The 18,772-nt window shown below is 57.8% G+C and overlaps 7 protein-coding genes across 7 annotated transcripts; 3 read left to right on the top strand and 4 right to left on the bottom strand.

Moving 5' to 3' along the window:
* Nucleotides 1–4,316: 4,316 nt before the first annotated feature.
* On the top strand, nt 4,317–5,798 carry CH63R_10252 (1,3-beta-glucanosyltransferase; the record flags this gene model as incomplete). The annotated part of the gene is made up of 3 exons (XM_018305226.1): nt 4,317–4,434; nt 4,575–4,771; nt 4,818–5,798. The coding sequence occupies 3 exons, from the start codon at nt 4,317–4,319 to the stop codon at nt 5,796–5,798; spliced, it is 1,296 nt and encodes a 431-aa protein (XP_018154650.1).
* A 775-nt stretch (nt 5,799–6,573) lies between these two features.
* On the top strand, nt 6,574–7,156 carry CH63R_10251 (uncharacterized protein; the record flags this gene model as incomplete). The annotated part of the gene is made up of 2 exons (XM_018305225.1): nt 6,574–6,948; nt 7,016–7,156. The coding sequence occupies 2 exons, from the start codon at nt 6,574–6,576 to the stop codon at nt 7,154–7,156; spliced, it is 516 nt and encodes a 171-aa protein (XP_018154649.1).
* Nucleotides 7,157–10,909: 3,753 nt separating this feature from the next.
* On the top strand, nt 10,910–12,441 carry CH63R_10250 (uncharacterized protein; the record flags this gene model as incomplete). Its single annotated transcript, XM_018305224.1, has 3 exons — nt 10,910–11,071; nt 11,167–11,545; nt 11,660–12,441. 3 exons carry the CDS (start codon nt 10,910–10,912, stop codon nt 12,439–12,441), a joined length of 1,323 nt encoding a protein of 440 aa, XP_018154648.1.
* A 425-nt stretch (nt 12,442–12,866) lies between these two features.
* On the bottom strand, nt 12,867–14,623 carry CH63R_10249 (anthranilate synthase component I; the record flags this gene model as incomplete). Its single annotated transcript, XM_018305223.1, has 4 exons — nt 12,867–12,972; nt 13,033–13,060; nt 13,119–14,535; nt 14,612–14,623. The coding sequence occupies 4 exons, from the start codon at nt 14,621–14,623 to the stop codon at nt 12,867–12,869; spliced, it is 1,563 nt and encodes a 520-aa protein (XP_018154647.1).
* A 539-nt stretch (nt 14,624–15,162) lies between these two features.
* CH63R_10248 (uncharacterized protein) lies at nt 15,163–16,040 on the bottom strand (the record flags this gene model as incomplete). Its single annotated transcript, XM_018305222.1, has 2 exons — nt 15,163–15,419; nt 15,524–16,040. 2 exons carry the CDS (start codon nt 16,038–16,040, stop codon nt 15,163–15,165), a joined length of 774 nt encoding a protein of 257 aa, XP_018154646.1.
* Nucleotides 16,041–16,426: 386 nt separating this feature from the next.
* Nucleotides 16,427–17,995, bottom strand: CH63R_10247 (60S ribosomal protein L3; the record flags this gene model as incomplete). Its single annotated transcript, XM_018305221.1, has 5 exons — nt 16,427–16,679; nt 16,737–17,410; nt 17,464–17,620; nt 17,728–17,786; nt 17,981–17,995. 5 exons carry the CDS (start codon nt 17,993–17,995, stop codon nt 16,427–16,429), a joined length of 1,158 nt encoding a protein of 385 aa, XP_018154645.1.
* A 221-nt stretch (nt 17,996–18,216) lies between these two features.
* CH63R_10246 (uncharacterized protein) lies at nt 18,217–18,726 on the bottom strand (the record flags this gene model as incomplete). The annotated part of the gene is made up of 1 exon (XM_018305220.1): nt 18,217–18,726. One exon carries the CDS (start codon nt 18,724–18,726, stop codon nt 18,217–18,219), a length of 510 nt encoding a protein of 169 aa, XP_018154644.1.
* Nucleotides 18,727–18,772: the final 46 nt, after the last annotated feature.

Below are 18,772 nucleotides of genomic sequence, written 5' to 3'. Positions count from 1 at the left end.
CGTTTCCCGAAAGACTTATCTATATTGTGACCCCCTCGGGATGTGATTTGGAGCCGTTGACGTGTGGAGCTTGGAGTGTTATGGAGCACGGCTTCATGCAGAAAATAGCAGAAAGAACGTAAAGCCGAGCCGCAGGCTGACGGACGGCGGGGGGAGGGAACCTTTGACCTTTTTGTACCGCAAACGGTCCAGGACTTACTTGTCTTACGCCCTCACAACGAACGGAGGCCCGCGTCAGGAGGGGAATAAACCTGCCGGATTGGGTGTTGGCAAGCTGGGTTGGCAAGCAATACGCACCCTGCGCGCTGACGGACATCTGAGGATGGCATTATCTGTGCTGTGTGTTACGTGATGCTATTTCCACCGAATGGGCTGTTTATATGACAAACGGAAACCCGAAAGAGGGTGAATAGGGCACCCCCTCAGCAGGCACCCCAGGGAGGATGGTGGGCAGGCAGGCAGGCACCTCGGTAAAGAGGCTTTTACCTTTCGGTGAGGCGAAGCAGGACGGACATATTACCCGGGATTGATGAGTCTATTTTTCCCATTTCACTGTGGAGTGGAAGTCGGCCGTCATCTGGCACTGACCTTCACGGCCATGGCTAGGTGAACAGTGAGTAGCCGCATATGCGTTGAGCCGTAAGCGCCTCGGCTGTGGCATGTTTGGCGGTTGACATGCTCTGTCGGGGCAGCGCCTGTGGTCCTGAGAAGGCCTGGAACTTGGTTTTCGGAGGCAGCCTTTGCCGTCGTTTGCTCTGGTGGCCATCCCGTTTCGAGCTGCCGCCAACCAGGGTGAGCTGCTCACAGAACACCTAACCTTGACTTGCACCCCAAGACTTGTAGCTGAGGTTTCGTGTTTGGGCGAACGAATGAGCGAGAGCTTGGTCATTGCTTTGCCTCATTCAAGCCGGCCGCCGGCGAAACATGTGCGAACCATAGTTTTGTTCATGGCTCACCTTGGGAGGCAAACACACACGACACTCTTTTCGGGGTGGACCCGAAGCTGTACATCGTACTTGTCGTCCGTCTAGAGCTGCCCCGGCACCTCAACTGTCTCCGCATCTTGGCCCGGCTGTTATTACGAATACATGTCATATGAGGGGTAGGGGAACGCCAAGCGTTACGAGTACCGGACGATGAGAGTTGGCGGTCTTATCTTTTAGACTCGTGGAAGCGTGGTGTCGCCGCCCTCACACACGCCGAGGGAGGATCGCCCGTGTTTCCAACGATGGGCGCGGCACGGCGTTAGCTTGGCACACCCTTAGACCCTTACGATCTTCGCTGGCCGCGTCGTCCTTTTTCACCTGGCGGCATTATCCTGCCACGAGTCTTGGTCTTTGGTCGTTGGTGGTCACCTTCTCCGGATGCCGCGGGCTTTGGTGGCATATTGGGGGGAAGCTTGAGTCGGGGCCGCTGTCGAGGGGTTGATCTCTAAGGTTTCAAGTCCATGCAGGGTGCTGACCGACGAGGGAAGCCTGCTTCTGCTTGCCTGTGTACTATTATGGACATTTATCCATCGAACGACAAGGGAAAGGCTCCTCTGCAGTGTACTCTATTCGGCCTCACGAGGTTGCGATTGCTCGGTGATAAACGATGTCAACACAGCACCTGGCGGTCGGTCCGTCGCATGAGGATGCTGAGAGAGGGGGCCTGTCTGTGGCGTGACACCTGCTTCAATGCTGCCTCCTGCTGTGTGCCAACTGCAACGGGCGATGACGGGAGAGGTGCAGCTGGCAGGCGCAGAACTCCCAGCACCTTAGGGATTGCTGCGAGTCGCAACAACGGATTCGCCCGGGGCGCTATTGACATGCCGCATTGAGACAGGAAGCTGGTACCCGGATCCACAGGTCCTGTTGGCGCTCTCATTCGCTTTGCGTCCATCAACACTATGATCTGACATTATGTCCAGGTCGGCCACTGACGGGCGTCCAGTTGCCGCTCTCCAGCGCGAAACCGAAACCTGGGCTTCCTTGTCCGTTTTTCTACACTAAACTACAGTGGCCGTTGCAACTTGCAGTCGACATGATTCCAACAAAGAGAATTAAGATCAATATTGGTTAAGCTTACCCTAGCACGCGTCGATGATTGTCGGACTGCTAGACTCAGAGGGTTCTCGATGGAATCCTGCGATCAGAGCGTTGCGTCATGCTCGTTATCAAGGACGGGGGTACATTACTGGGTTTTGCCATGCTGCCGCGCTTACTGGCTATGTATTGGGTTTGACATCTGCCTTGGTTATGAAATGAAGAGAGGAAAGCCCCCACCAACAGTTTCCAGCCGTACCCTGCAGCATGGCTGGCCATCGCCAATCTAAAAAGGCAGAACCCCGTGGGCCGGTCTAGGCGAGCCGCTGAAGCGGAAGAGAGCACGGGGCTAGCAATATCAATCTGGATTCTTCCCAAAGTTTGCTAGCGGTGCCGAGTTGTGAGTTGTAGTGTATGCAGTCGGACCCTTTGTCCATTGTGTGGATTGCAAGCACCAAAAATCTCTAGCTGGCGGCCTAGCGTCAGACCAACCATCCGCCATGAAAAAGCTCGGTCCGATTCCCGGGGCTCCGACTCGTAGTCGCAGGCCAGCTGGGTCATGCTCTATGGCCCATGGATGTAGAAGGTAGCAAAGGCCAGGCCAGTGGAAAGGATACGAAACGACGCGAACCAATCGCGCCAGTTTGGTTGGACAGGTATCAAAGACGGGCATGGCTTCGGATGGATGGCGCCATGTTGTCTGTGGTCGTGGGGGCAAAAGAAAGAAAACGCCGGGTTTGGCTACACTTGGGGGTTGTCTCTACTTCTGCCTCATTGTTCGTTGCCTAGACGCCGGCGTCAGGTTTATTGTCGTCCTGGGATGGTGAGGGCATTGCATCGGCCGATCGAAAGCAGAGATAGCACCTACCTGGTTGTGACATGGACGGTGGGCTCTGGGGGCTATGGACGGAAGGATTCTGGACATAATCATCAGCCCTGGAAGGAACGATGTCATACCTGTCCTCCTCTCAGTATCAAGCAGGCCAACGAGACGGACGCGTCGTCGTCTTGTTACAGTCAGCCTGCTTTGGATGGGGGAGAGGGAGCCGTGTTCCCACCCTCGTCTAGCATCACCCACCCACCCGCGTTGCCCCCAATGAGGTCAACCAACGCCGCCGGTCTGCAGCAGCAAGTCCATTTCAATTGTGCATCAGCCCTCCAGTCCAGCCCAGCTCAGCCAGAGTCAGACCTGGTCACCCTCCGGCCGGGCGACAATCAAGATAGGCGGTGCTGCCTCCCTGGCCGGCCGCCAATGGCACAACATGGCGCACCTCCATTGACCCAGACCCATGCAGTCGGCCTTGTTGATTCAAGCTTGACGTCCCTGGTGTGGGAGAGTCTGTTCGGGTTTTCCCCCCTCTTCCCCTCGTCGCCGCACCCCTGCCGCCATCGTTTCCCACCCTGGACCGGTGCCATTGCTAGCACCAGGGCGAGCTCCAAGCTCCAGTTCCTAGGCGCATTTTTCGTCTGTTTGGTACTCCACGTGTGGAGAGGTGGGATGGGATTCCAAAAAGAGAAAGAGAGCAACCGTGTGTGAGAAAGGCCGCCGGCAGGGGGGGACAAACGAAGAGAGAGGGAAAAAATTGCAGGGCCTTGCTGTTCGAAGCCTGTCTCGCGTCAACCTGCAGCGAGAGGAGAGGAGCTGGGGTGAATCAGAATAATAATAATCACAGCTTCCCTCCCTTCCCCCGACACGACATGTCATTGTTGCTTGGTGTGAGGCTGCCTGCTTACCTACGATACCTACCCAGGCCTCTCCTTCCTTTCCACCTCGCCTGACGCCCTCCAGAACGGTTGCTGCGCTCGCAACTCTGCGCATTTTCTGTCGTTCCTGCCAAGAAGAACCGTTGGCCGTCGCATTGGAAGGGTGTGCCGAGTTGGAGTCGACCTGCAAAGTGAAGGGCTTGGTTGCTGTGTTGTTGGTGAATTGGTGAACCGACACCCGAGTTGGAAAGAGAGAGGAGTGGATAGCACGAACCGACGACGAGAGAAGCAACGACGGCCGACAGTCAGTCTTTACTTTTCTCCGTTACCTGCGCCTGCACCAGCGCGACAAACCACTGCTCTTGGTTTGCTGTCCGCATTTCGATTCGGAGAGCATCTCTTCTTGGGACGACTTATATCCTCCGCTCGTCACCGTCGTCGTCGCGAACCTTGGACGTCTTTATTTGTTTTGGAACCACAACAATTAGACACCACCAACCCCGTTGCATCCTCACTTTTTTCTCCCCATACCGCCCTTGGGTTTGAAGCTTATCACAAACTTGGCTTTCCATTATTTATTGCTTTACAATGCGAGTCTCCAATCTAGTCTCGGCATTGCCGCTTGGCACTGCCGCCGCCCTTGCACCAATCGAGATTGTTGGCAACAAGTTCTTCGAGGAGAACGGTAGGCAATGGTTCATGAAAGGTAAGCCAGCATTCCATTCCCGCCAGATTACCCACGACTGACGCCATGGCAGGAGTTGCGTACCAATTGAGGCCAGGTTAGCCCAGCTAAACTCAATGCATGCCTTGCAAAAGCACACATCTAACCCAAACCTTGTTCAGATGACCCCTTGGTCGACGCCGAGCAATGCGTCCGCGACGCCAACCTCATGAAGACGCTGGGCACCAATGCGATTCGCATCTACCACGTCGACCCCGCGGCAAACCACGACGGGTGCATGGCGGCCTTTGACGACGCCGGCATCTACACCCTCATTGACTTGGACACTTTTGACTCGTACATCCTTCCTGTCCGTGCCGTCCTCTACTGCCATGTGCGGACTGCCGCTAACGTGACGTGAGCAGAATAACCCGTACTGGAACGAAACTCAGTTCAACGCCTACGCCAAGGTGATGGATACCTTTGAGAAATACGACAATGTTCTTGGCTTCTTCATCGGCAATGAGATTATCGCGCTTAACAACCAGTCTCAGGTCGCCCCTTTTATGAAGGCTGCTGCGCGAGACATGAAGGCCTACCGAGATCAGAAGGGCTACCGCAAGATCCCTGTCGGCTACTCGGCCGCCGACATTGCTGAGCTACGACCCATGCTGCAGGACTACCTCACCTGTGGCGGCAAACCAGAGGACAACATCGACTTCTTCGGGCTCAACTCGTATGAGTGGTGCGACCCCAACACGTACAACACTTCAGGCTACACGAATTTACAAGCCATGGCCGAGCAGTTTCCTGTGCCCATCTTCTTCACCGAGACGGGCTGTATCACTGGCCAAGGCCCCAGGACCTGGGATGACCAGGACGCCATATTCAGCCAACCCATGGTGGATGACTGGAGCGGTGCCATGGTGTACGAATGGATCTACGAGGAGAACCGCTACGGTATCGTGTCATACGGCCCCGAGGTCTCCAAGACTATCACGGCCGGCGACGTCTACGATGGCTTCACCCGCAAGGGCACTCCGATCCCTCGCTCGCCCGAATTCCAGAACCTGCAAGCCAAGTGGGCTACCATCACTCCTACCGGAGTCATGAAGTCCGACTACAACCCGACCAGTGTCTCCACCCGCGAATGTCCCAAGGCCACGGGTGGTTGGTTGGTGGATGGAAACGTTCGCTTGCCCACTCTCGGAGAGACATTCAGGGGCAGCTTCTCGTCGAGTCCGACGGCCACAGCCACGGCCTCGGGTACCAGCGCTTCGGCAGCGCCAACAGAATCCGCCGAATCCTCGGCCTCCGAGAGACCTTCAGGATCTGGCACCAAGCAGATCGCCGGGATGGCTTTCGGTCTGGTTGGTGTCATGATCTTCTTCACCGTGTGGATGTAGCCGACCTACCCACCTTGTTTTCTTCTGTACATTTAGTGCATTCGCTTTTACGATGAACTGGATCATGGCCTATACCCCATTTGCGAATACGGAGCTTCATGATGAAGCAAGGCATTGCATTGCGCATGGCGTTATTTTTATCGGAGGTGGACAGCCTCTGTTGGTGGTGGAAGGGCTTGGTGGATTGAAGACTTGGTCGATGTTCCTTTCTATTCAGTTATCGATCCTGTGGCGAGAATAATGGTTTGTTAATTGTTAATGCCTTATTAAAGGGCGGAGATGGCAGGCGTTCACGGCTCAAAGGATAGACGGTGGCAGCAAAAGTCCCGAATCGAATAATAGATGCCGGTTCCCACGCGAACGATGCCCCTCTACGTGCTTCCTTCCCCAGGCTGTTCGGCATCATGTTCTTTGGCCGCCATAGACCATGCGCCCTGGCAGCTACGTTGAAGTGTGCCTTCGCCAACACTTACCGGACCTCGCAATAAGGAAGCGCGATCGTCTCTTCTATTCTAATGCGCCCTTAAACCTGGAAAGAAGCCGACTTCTTGCTTTCGTGGTTGCTTCCGCCTCTGAACACCAATCTCGAGACACGGCTGCTCTTGAACCCCGTGTTCTCTGCTTCTGGAGGTCTACATCACCGATCTATTGACATGAGTCGTCTCCAAACTTCTTCTCGCTGGTTCTCAACAGCATTAAATACCGAGGGCACACCGATATAATCTACCAGCTACCTCTCCTCCTCTTTCACGGCATCGAATACGTCTCCGTCAAGATGACGGCCTTCGTGACGTGGGGTTACAACTTTGCTCCCAGTGTCCCGTCGCCAGCCGCCGAGGCGAAGAAATCAGAGCCCGAGGCGACACCGGCGAAGCGAGTGCCTTTCAGATTCCACATACCAGGATGGATATATCGTACAGTCAAGTACATCCTCGTCTTCGGCGTTGTAGGCCTCTGTATCACTGGGATCGTTTTTGTGACCGACTTTTTCGAGGTGATAAAGGGTCACGAGGGTTTCATACCTCGCCCGGATCATCTGATCCACGACCTTCTAGTCTACGACTCTGGTAACAACGACCACCATGGCGTCTTCGAGCCGGAAGAATGGTGTGGGAAGCACCCGGGGGACTGTCGTTGGGCCGAATCGCAGGTGTGTATCTCTTCGTTATTCGACACTCGCGGCAGGTGAAGTTGTTGCTGACTGGCGTGCCTTTAAGACTGGAGATGGAGGCATGAATCCGAAAGCCTCTTCAGATGCAAGCAGTGTCCTCGCGCCTGGTATTTATGCTCTCGGCATCAAGCGAGTTATTCTGGTCCTTGTTGGAGCGTGTCTGGCTTTAGGGTGGCTCGCGACCTAAGGTGCGTCGTCACGGGGCGATGGACTTGAAAATCGTAGTAGCCATGGTATGATTGGGTCGGTTCGAAGGAGAAATTCGAAGGAGACTCGAAGTGTTGAACTCATGATAGTGTTTGCCCGGACAAACATACATCGACGTAACATCTTTATAGAACAGGATTATTGCGAAACACACCGGGAATTCATATTTCCAAGAATGGGGTGAATTACTTGTAGCTATGCAACGCGAGCTTCCAGTTGTTGTGATGGCCTGCTCCTGGCGCGAGTCGAAGACCGCGAGCGATGCTGCTTCCTTCCCTTGACCCGAAGGTAGCCCAGTCTATTCTTGGTTCCGTTGGCCTTTCGGTGTTGATCTGGTTTCTCATTGCACTCGACAATAGAGATACAGCGGTAGACGATGAACTCCCAGGAAGGCGAACTTAAGACCCGGTTGTTCGCACGACCTTATCACATAGATGAGCTTTGTAGTTGGTTTCACGTACTGTGGGAAGAACAGAGACATACAAATGATAGGAACGTGGCACAGGATAATTCGGACAGACGACACTTGACCACGCCACCCTGGCAAACGACAAACAAGAACTCCTGCGAGGAACTTCAATTGGCAGACGCTTGGCGGAATCAGTTCTTGCCCATGGGGAGGATTATCCCGAGACTTAAGTTCACTGGGCCTAGTGGACGATGAGCCAACACAACTTGTCTTTTGACCGCTGCGTTGCACGACTTCTCGCGAGGACTTGCACCCACTTGAGCAAGGGTAGAAGAGGCCGAGTCCCACCAGCTCCGGAGTCAACCACAACCGTTGAAGGCGGGCTTGACCGTTGTGTTGTCTCCCCTCGTCCGTGCGGGGGATAGATGGTCTGCGGATGATGGCTTCACGTCAAGAGGGCTGAATTGTCACATCGCGTTGCATACATAGCACTGGCCTACGCTGGCACAGGCATACCGTAGATCGAAGAACGCGGTGATATCTCTTGCCGATTATGGCAGATCCCTGGTGCGTAGATAAGAGAGTGTGAGGGCGTATGGCCGGGCTGGGCGTATAAGAGGCCGCCGCCGCCGCTGCCGCCGTGGTTGGAAGCAGATTCAAGGCTCTCGCAAGCGGACCTCCTTTTGTAGGCACCAAGCCCTTCTACTATTGAGACTCGGACGTGACGTTATTGGCGATATGTGCGGTTCGGTATTGCCAGCCGGGGAGGCGGTTGGGCACGGTTTCATGTTTGGAAAGACCGGGGAGCGTGGGTGGCGTTGGGTGGGTTGCGTTTTGTGAGGGAAGACGGAATGGAGCTGGCTGGGGTTTTGCATGTATATCGAAGAGGAAGGGTTGGAGGATGAGACGACCCCGGTTTTTCCCTTTTGGTGCCCTTCTTGGGTTGTCTCTTCCTCGGCAACCGAGAGGATGGCGATAAGCGGCCCAGGTCTGCTTTCCGGAAGGGGTTCTTGTCCCATCCTCGGTGAGTTGGGGGCCGGACCATGGGCTGAGGATATCAGACCGAGACCGAGTCCTTCCGCACGGCGGCAGAAGGGTCTCTCTGATGGCGGATTGCCGAGACATGCTGACGACGGGACGGTCTTGAAGTTTGAGCACACAGGCAGTCGAGGGTCCAGAACCCTTCATTCAGGTTCCCATTTCTCTGACGAAAGGGCGCACCGGCGATCCGATCGGCGGACATGGCTCGACTGGCTGCAACTCGGCAGCAGACTTGACTCTCGTTTCTCGTCCCATCGTCTCGTTGCCCCTCTCTTGGCTTGCGGATGCCGCTCTCCAACGTCGCGGTTCGTCCGTTTGGCTAAAAATACACGCAACTGGGGAAACCGAGTCTGAAAGTCGCGTGAGGCCAGGCTTGGCAAAATGGTGCGGGGAGACAATAGGCGGCAAGGGAACGAGAAAACGAGGCACAAGACGAGGTCCGGTTTGGGAAGATGCTGGAGAGATCATGTCACGAGGGAGCAGAAATGATTGTTCGTCAACAACGTAGCAGCCGCACTATGCCTCCTCCTCCTCCTCCTTCTTCTTCTTCTTCTTATCCTCCTCCTCAACCCCAGGTTTGCTCTTATTGTGACTTTACGCCCTACTCGGTGGACGACGGTTCGATGGGCCAGCTTCGGCAAGTGCCCGGGCGTGCTGTGGAGACCACGGAGTCCTCGTCCGGAGCCAATTTGTCTCATCCCCCGGGGTCATGTACACCGCACACCGCGACAAACAGGATGAACTTTCTGAAACGCAACTCAATGCCACGCCGGAGCCAATCGGTGTGTGTGTGTGTGTGTTGCCTCCTCCTGCTCACAAGCTCTCTCCGTTGCCCGTCTCCTGCATGTTCCCTTGAAACAAGACCAACAGCCCCCCCCCCCCTCCTCGTTCGCGTCTTGGGGGCTATTGCCAGGACCACCCGACGCTCTGACCTTCACCCTCCATCCATCCATCGGCCACTTTTCCAGTTGGGTTGTCCAGGTTTTCCACGAGTGCTGGCCGTTCAACCCTGCCCCCCCATCCGTGGAACCGCTGTCATGGGTGGTCGACTGGGGACATCCACGCTGACGCAGTAAACGGCAGGACATGCCACTCGAGTGACAGTGCGGGATGGAGGGTTGCAGATGTTGTTATTTCTCCCCGGGCCTACTCTGACTGGTCCGTTTTATTCCTTTTCCCGAGTCTCGCAGGGAGCGATTCACGACTTGCGTGGCGGCGAGCGCTTGTCATCGAGGGCGAGTCAAGGCAGAGCCGGATGTGCTTGTCGTTCACAATCACACTTCTCTTCACCGTTTGACCACTGCATCATCCACTGCATGTCTCTGCCCCTAACTGTAAATACAGCCCTATACAGTAGTTTCGATATCACGTCTTACTCGCTCCCTGCCCCGGCACACGACCATCCCAGGGCGGGGCCTGCGTGGCGATCCTCGCTCCCTTGCCTCTCCTCTTCCTTTCGCCGTCCCGTTTCTCGACCAGAGCATCCAGGGGGGAGGTACATCCCCCTCACACAGGGAACATCGATACGTGAGAGGATCATGAGGGAGAAGCGAAAGCAAGTAGGAACCCAGAGCCCCGCCCCCCCTGCCTGACGCCTGTCCGTCCGTGTGTTCGAAGCTCATGTTATTGCCAACCAGCCTTACAAGACGAGCATCACAAGCGTGGATGCCGTGTGGGATGTGGTCACAGGCGTGGCACAACCTGCAGCTACGTGCACCATGTAGTGTGGACTGTCTGCCCGAGGAGCAAGCATGATGAGCCGACAGACCTGAGCAACCCCGGGCCAGCCCAACGCCGCGTGCTGCTGTTGCATCGGCGCATCGATCTTGGTCCTTGCCCTTGTCGATATCTGGAGCGAGCTGGCTCTTTACGTGCTGCTGGTGGTACGTCGGATGAAGCTGAAGCACTACAGGGCAAGGCAGAACGCGCGGGTGAAGGATGTATATGCATCGTAAGCGGCTCTTCTACCCGTCCTGTTGCAGTTCCCCGCGCACGCGCGCAGAGGACCGACCACATACCTCAAAGCTAGTGTTTTGTTCCGTTGGATCCTGGAAACTGTTTCTCGTGTACAAAGGTGCGACCGGCGCCCACCCACACATGCCCTCTACGCACACCATCTCGGATTCCCTGGGAGGTCTGAGTGTTTTGAAGCGCAGGAGAAGCCGTTTCCTTCGAACCCCGACGCCTGCGGCTCATCCGCCTCGTATCGACTACACTTGCATATCGCCGCATGCTTTCGACCATTGGACACTTTGGGAGGACTGACGCGAAAAAGAGTACATCATGTCGCTCAAGTTCTACAAGACGCCCGGCGCCGGACGGCCGTGGCGCCCGCCAGTCATGGAGGAAGATTGCCGGAGCTACCGCCGCCGGGCAAAGCGAACCAATAAGTGGATTCCGCCCCGGCTCGGGTTCGAGGAGGTCATCAGGAACAAGACGGAATCCGTGAGTCCCTTCCCTCAAATACATAATTCCTCATGGCCTCGGAAACAACAAACACGCAAAGGAAGCCTTCGTCGCTGACACCGACACCCATCCAGCCATGCTCGTTGAACGACTTCATGGACTACCTGGTCTACGTCGAGCAGGACGCCGAGCCGCTCCAGTTCTTCCTGTGGTACTGCGGCTACGTCCACGAGTGGACGACGGCCCTGACGCCCGAGCAGCGCGCCCTCGCGCCGCGCTGGGACCCGGACCGCGGCAGGAAGCTCAGCCCCCGGGAGAGGCGGGCCAGGAACGCGAGCAAGGTGAGCAACATCCTCGAGATGCTCGACGAGGAGAGCGACCATCACCAGGTCAACAAGGCCGGCGGAGGCCACAGACGTGATGTGTCCTCGGCGGCCAGATCGTCGCCTTCTAGGGCGACCGTCGTCGACGAGGAGAAGATGTTGGAGAGCAAAGAGGACGGGGGTCTGCAAGGTAAGACTCGGCCCGCCAGCATCCCGCGAGCGCGTACAGTATTTGCGTAGTGTACATCCTTCGGAGAGCCTCATCCACAAGCAGAACGGGCGCTGACAAGCCTCTCCCCCCCAGCCCCGGCAGCATCACAACCCTTCCGCGCCGACATCGACGCCGTGACGAGCCACTACATCACCCCGAACGCCCCGCGCCGCCTCAACCTCACCAAAGACGACCGCAACGCCGTCCTCGCCGCGGCGTCCGCGACGACGCATCCCTCGGCCCTCCTCCCCGCCTTCGAGAAGGCCGAGGCCCTCCTCCGCGGCAAGCTCCACCCGGACTTCATCCGCCACAGCATGGCCAACGCCAACCGCGCCGCCACGCACCTCCTCCGCCTCCTCGGCCTCGTGCTGCTGGTCCTCGGTCTCGGCCTCGACGCCGCCCTGATCCTCTCCTCCTTTTCGCGGTACTACCGCCTCCTCTCCACGCCCCTCCTGTTCCTCGGCCTCGCCGTCTTCGTCGCCGCCCTCGACGGCGTCTCCCTGCGCCTCCACCTCTCGCGCAGACGCCACGTCCGACCCTGGGAGGTGCCCGACCTCGAGGCCGGCACGGGCGCAGACAAGCGCCACCGTCGCGCCGCGACGTTCGCGAGCGTCGCCGGCGCCGTCGACCCGCTCCGCAAGCCGAGCCTACAGACGATGGGGCCGGAGAACGTCTTCTCCGACGAGGAGTGGGTCGCCGCGTACGATCGGCGGCGGCTTTGGCGGCGCGTCTTCGAGCGGACCAGCGGCAGCCGCAACCCGCACCTGAGGATTCTGCAGAACGGCGTCGTGGCGGGCGCCGTGCTGTGGGCTGCGCTGGCGACGGTGGGCGTCGGTGCCGGGTCGGTTTTCATACCCTCGTACAACATGTTTTGAAGACGAGGACGTGGGGATGAGTAATGTGTATCATAGTAATGAAGTGATGCCGGTCCTTTTCGAGGGTCACAGGGGGTGGGGGGGGGGGGGGGGGTTGCCCAGGCACAAATAAGCATGGAGGCTGAAGACCGCCCGCCACTGATGTTCGTACTGAGAATACGAATGCTAAATACCAATGATGACGAGCGGTGTCTTGTTGCCGCAGAATAAGCGTACCTGTAGTGACATACGCGAGTGTGGCCATGAGTGAGCTGAACAAGGTGAGTATGTATTCACGCTTGTAAAGAGCCCGCGTCTTGGACCAGGCAGTCGTCTTGTTGAAAGATACCGATTAGGGTCAGTTTGTCAGTGTCATACAGCGCGGCAAGACGGGGTGGGTTTCGAGGTATCAGTATGGACATTGCGACATGGACTTTTCTCTATCATTATTTACTCGCTGCTTGTTGTTGCTCGTAATAAAGCTCCTCCGCCGTGGTTATGCACTGCATATTCGCGCCGAGCTTGTTCATCGTTTCCATCCACTCGTCGTACCTAATCACACAAGTCAGTAAACGCTCCCCTCTCCCAATATTGGCCGTGGTCTTCACTTACTCGTCCGAGTCGAATACGATGCCGCCGCCTGTGAGAGTAAGATGTCAGTCTCATCTGCCACTCGGAAAAAGAAGTGGACAACGCACCAGCCTGCAGATACGCCACGCCATCCTTGACGAGCATCGTTCGCAACGCGATACACGTGTCCATGGCACCCTCGACCTCGTCGCCCTTCTCATCGACGCCGCCGTAGCCAAAGTAGCCGACCGCGCCGGCGTAGATGCCCCTCTTCTCCTTCTCCAGCTCGGCAATCAGCTCCATGGCGCGCACCTTGGGCGCGCCCGACACGGTGCCGGCGGGGAAGATGCTCCGGAAGGCGTCGAAGCGGGTCTGGCCCTGCCGAAGCACACCCGAGACCTGCGAGACGAGGTGCTGGACGTGGCTGAACTTCTCGACGACCATGAGGTGGTCGACGCGCACCGTGTAGGGGTCGCCGACGCGGTTGACGTCGTTGCGCGCGAGGTCCACCAGCATGACGTGCTCGGCGCGGTCCTTCAGCGAACTGCGCAGCTCGTCGGCGAGGCGCTGGTCCTCTTCGGGCGTCTTGCCGCGCTTGACGGTGCCGGCGATCGGGTGGGTGATGACGCGGCCGGCCTCGGACTTGACGAGCAGCTCGGGCGAGGCGCCGACGATCTGGAAGTCCTTGCAGTTGACGTAGAAGAGGTACGGCGACGGGTTCACCGTCCGCAGGTGGCGGTAGATGTTGAAGGGGTGCAGGCTCGTGGGGCGGGCGAAGCGCTGCGAGGGCACGGCCTGGATGATGTCGCCCTTGACGATGTGCTTCTTGAGCTCCGTGACGTGCGCCTCGTAGCCCTTCTGGCCGACGTTGGACGTGTACTCCTGGTTGAGCTGGATGGGCTGCTGCTCGGGGATCGGGATCTCGGGGGCGTTGAGGACGGCGACGAGATCGTCGATGATTTGCGTCGCCTTCTGGTACTCGGCCGCGAGCCGGGCGTCGTCCTCGGGGACGTGGAGGTAGGTGATGACCTTGATGACGCCGTAGAAGCGGTCAAACGCGACGATGGTGTCGAAGAGCATGAAGAGAGACTCGGGGATCTGAAGGACATCCTTCATCGGTCGTGCCGTCTTGGGCTCGAAGTACCGGACGCAGTCGTAGCCGACGTAACCGATCGCGCCGCCAGCCATGGGCGGGAGCTGCAGGCCGGGCACGTGGGCGACGACGTGCTGCGCCAATTCGGCCTCCAGGGCCGGCAGGGGGTCGCATTCGGGGCCATGGCCGGGGCCGGTGGCGAGCACCTTTCGGGGGCCGGCGCCAACGAAGCTGTAGCGGCCGACACGCTCGGTGGCGGCGCTCTCGAAGAGGAAGGAGTAGTCCGAGTCCTTGTGGTGGGCGGAGACCTTGAGGTAGGCGGCGGAGGGGGTTATGAGGTCGGAGGAGATCTGGCGGTAGACGGGGACGAGGGTCGGTTTCTTGGAGCCGTTCGTCGCGGCCGGGGCGGAGAGGATCGACCTGACCGTCTCGAGGGACGGGACAACTGCGCGCTGGGGAGTGGCGGCGGTGTCAGTTGCATCTGGGCCCCTGACGGGCGGACCCAATTGAGAGGCGGCGAGGACTTACCGGTCCCGACATGGTGATCCGATCCGCTAGCAAGACTGGAAATGTGTAAGTGAGGCGTGAGAGAGTCGAATATGTCTGTATCTGAGTCACCGCATGTAGAGTGAGTGTAGGTGAATTATTTAGCCTCCGGGCTTGGAGGGGTGATTGCCGGCCAAGCAGGGTCCGATAAGCGGAAGCTCGCTGCCGTTGTGCTTCGATAAGGCGAGACAGGCGTTGCCGTTAGGGGCACCTCCGCTACTGTCAGGGATCAGTGACACAACCGCCCCCCACCACCCGACCGTTGTTGCACCAATCTGGTCTAGACCGTCGGCCTGAACAAGCAGGCAAGGTCCAAACTCACGCTGGAGCAATCTAGGTTTGTGTGGAGGGGACAGCAATTCCGAGTCGCATCACCGCGGCCATCACATGATCCATGTCAAAGTCCAAGAGAGTTGTAACCAAGGGGTGGCCTTCTGAGTTGACCTTCAAAGTGTGAGCGGATTAAAAAGCTGAGCCTGTTGACCTGATTCTTACATCCATTCCCTGGCGTTTCTCCAATCTTATCGGTGGTATCAGCTCTCAATAGACAGGGCCTTGACGCCCACAAGCTTCGCCTGCTTGCCCTTGCCGTCCGTCGTAACGAGCCAGTACTCCGTCCGGACTCCGCCCTTGGGCACCTTGTAGACCCTGACGTCGTTGCCTTTGCCCGCCTTGCGTACCGCCTCGAAGATGTCCTTGTAGTCGCCGTTGGAGTCCCAGTCCACGGGGTCGAGGAGCTCCACGCCGGCGTTTTCGGCGTCGGGGTGCTCGATCAGCTGTGCGAATTCGACTGCGGCGGCGATTTCGTTAGCTCCTGTAAGTGAAATGGCGAGTGTGCGCACCTCCCTCCTCTACGAGAACGCGCGATAGGAAGGGGAGAATCGGGAAGCTCACCCTCGTCCGGCAGGCCCTTGCCAGCCTCATCCCACGCCAGCGCGACGCCAACGAACGGCTCGTCCGCATCAGACACGTACACCTTGTCCTGCTTCAGCACATCCTGGATGGCCTTGGGCACCTCGACACCCTGGTCCTGCGCCTTGAACTCGTTGCTCTTGTTACCCGTCGGCTTGGCATAGCCCTCGTTGGGGTCCTGGTTCGCCTTGTCCAGGAATGCGGCGTAGTCTGCGTCGGACATTTGGAGATGTGGAATGCTCGAGAACTTGCTGAGAGACTGGCGGTGGCGGGGTCGCGCCCGGAAGTTGTTGTTCGAAGGGAAGTCTGATTGAGGGGTGGATGCGATGCTCGAGATGGTGTATCTTGCGGTTGTCGGGAACGCTCGATGATGGAGATTTCGGTAAATCGTTCGCGGCGCCGTGGTCTTCATTCGATTCGTAAGGGACGTGGAGGGGCTAAGGAGGGAGTTGAGGGATGATGTAGCTGCGAGCGTGGTTCGCCGGAAGATGCACGCCATGTCGGACTGGTGTAGGATGACGCAACAGGCCGGCGGCTAGCCACGCCTCCAGCCCGCTAGACGGGCGGCATCTTCCCGCCCCACCGTTGTCTGTAGGGGACTCGCCTAGGTGCACACAGTGCCCACACACTGGGGAGCTTTTTTTTCTTAAATAATTTCCGTCTGAGCCACAGCGGGATGGTAGATCATTGGCCGAGTTCACAAGCATTCACATCGCAAAGCAAGAGTCTCAGCATGCGGCTGGTCATCTACGTATCATTGGTTTGACTTTTGAATTCTCGGCACTCATTTTAACCTCAAAGGTGTCCCAAACCATCCGAATAGTAACTTGAACCCTCTACACCGATGCCATGACCATGATACAATGAAAGTGAAGAACCGATCCTTTACTGGGCAGCAAGGTCCTTCTTGAGGGTGCCCTGGTACTGCTTCTTCTCCGCGGGGGTCTGGAAAGCACCGTGTCCGAACTCGGACGAGGTGTCGATCCACTTGAGGTCGATCTTCTCGAGGGCCTTTCTCGAGGTGTGGGTGAACATGGACTTGCGGAGGGTCATGACACGCTTCTTGGTACCGGGGATGGAGCCCTTGACCATGACGAAGTCGTTCTTGACCTCACCGTAGCGGACGAAGCCACCGAGACTGGCGCGCTGTTAGTAAAAGATCGGAAGCGAGCGGAGGCAAGAAAAAAAAACATACGGGGTGATGGTCTTCTTGGTGACATCAACGTCGGTGGAGGCGTTGTCGTCGGCGTCGCCCTTGCCGATTCTGTAAACCTTGTGGTTGACAGAGGTACGGTGGTGGTAACCCATCTGACCAGCGCGAGCAACAGTCCACTGGACGTGGGACGGATGCCAGGCACCGATACAGGCGACCTTGCGCAGACCCTTGTGAGTCTTGCGGGGAAGCTTCTTGGTGCCCCAACGGGAGGTGACACCGTTGTATCCGTGACCGGTGGTGACGGCGATGACGTCGATCATCTCGTTCTGCTCGAAGATGGAGTCGATGGTGACGGGCTTCTCGAACAGACCGTAGCCGAAGTCGACCTTGTCGGCGATGGAACCGCCGTTGACCTGGATCTCCATCAAGTGGGCCTTCTTCTGGGTGAGAGGGGTCTTGCGGATCTGGGTGTGGGCGAGGACGCGGACGACGGTGCAGTACTTCTTGATGCGCTCGATCTCGCGGGTGATGGAGGCGCCCGAGGACTCGGAGTGCTGCTTGGCGTACTTGGTGAAGGCCTTCTTCTTGGACTTGTACCAGTTCTTGTAGAAGCGGCGGCGGATCTCGTCGCTCAGGTGCTCGGCCCAGACGGTGGTGAGCGAGCGCAGGCCGCGGGGGGTCTCGATGTAGCCCACAAGACCAACAACGATCATCTGTAGAGATGTTAGCCATAGGCACAGAGCCAAGCGGGCTGCGTTGGTAGTACAGGGGGGGTATCAATGATCGAGACGGCCTCGACCACCTCCTTCTTGTTCGCCTTGGCACCGGGACGGTCGAGGTCGCGGACGATCGTGGTCATGCCGGCCTTGTAGCCCATGGCGGCCGTCAGGTGGACGGGCTTCTTGGCGTCATCCTTGGGGAAGCTGTGAGGGTGTCGCAACAGTCAGCCTCTGCAGTACTATCTCCAGGTTCGAGACACTCGAGTTCTTCTCCATTGGCAGTTATCGCAGGGTGGTTTGGGGTTACTTACGACTTGACCTTGCCGCGGTGGCGGGCGGCGCGCTTACGCGGAAGGTAAGCCAGCGAACCCTGTGAGGATATTAGGAAAATGCAGACAGTTCAGAGGGAGAAGGGGAGACGCGCGTGCCTAGGAGCTTCGTACTGAATCAGGAGTTAGCAGAGTTATCTTGATGTAATTGAACCTTCTTGAATGAAGCCTTACTGAATCCTCATAGAGGATACGAGAGGCTTCAGTATAGGTTGAGGAGGGGTGAAATACTAACTTTACGGTGCGACATTATGCCGATGAGCTTGTACTGATTTCCCCGGGGCGATTGGCGATGTTTTCGAGCTCGAAAGGCTGGTTGTCGAGGTTGTCGACGAGATGGTTGAAGAAAGAAAAAAAGCAGACGGCAGTGCGAAAAACAAAAACGGGAAGACAGCGCCAAAAAACGGAAGGAACCAGTGCGCCCCACCAAAAAAATAAGCGAATTTTTGAAAAAATGGAAGGTGCGCCCTCTCAGAGAGAGGGGGCAGGCGCGGCGTCCGGAGGAAGGAAAATCCGGATGCTCCCGGCGGCCGGGTCGTAGATGGCCAGGGGTTTGGCCTCGCGGCCAGGAGCCGCCGCACGGACTCCCCGCACCGGAGTCGCGGGCTCGTCGTCGGTCTCGTCGTCGGTCTCCTCCTCGACGAGCTCGGGCAGGGCAGGCTCGGGCTTGGGCTTCTCCTCGTCCTCGTCCTCGTCCTCTTCCACCACGAGCCTGCGCCTGCCCCTGCACTTCCGAGACACGATGGCCTCCTCCTCCTCATCCTCCTCCTCCTCTTCCTCTTCCTCCTCCACCACGGCGGCCAACTTTCGCTTGCGCTGGCGAGGCGCGGCAGCCGCCTTCTTCGCCGCCTTCTTCGCGGCCGCGAGCTCGTCTCGCGCTCGGGCCCATCGGGCCTCCTGCCCCTTTCGGAGCACCCTGAGCTTCGAGAAGCTCTTGTGGGGGGCGTCTTTGTACAACCGCAGCGTCAGCATCCATGTCATCATTTGTGAAATCTTTTCCCAACGTTTTGCCCTGATCTTCACTGGC

This window comes from Colletotrichum higginsianum (genome assembly GCF_001672515.1).
Source record: "Colletotrichum higginsianum IMI 349063 chromosome 7 map unlocalized unitig_7, whole genome shotgun sequence".
NCBI lineage: Eukaryota > Fungi > Ascomycota > Sordariomycetes > Glomerellales > Glomerellaceae > Colletotrichum > Colletotrichum higginsianum.
Note: the sequence above shows the minus strand (reverse complement) of the source record. Positions and strands in the feature narration are given on the sequence as shown.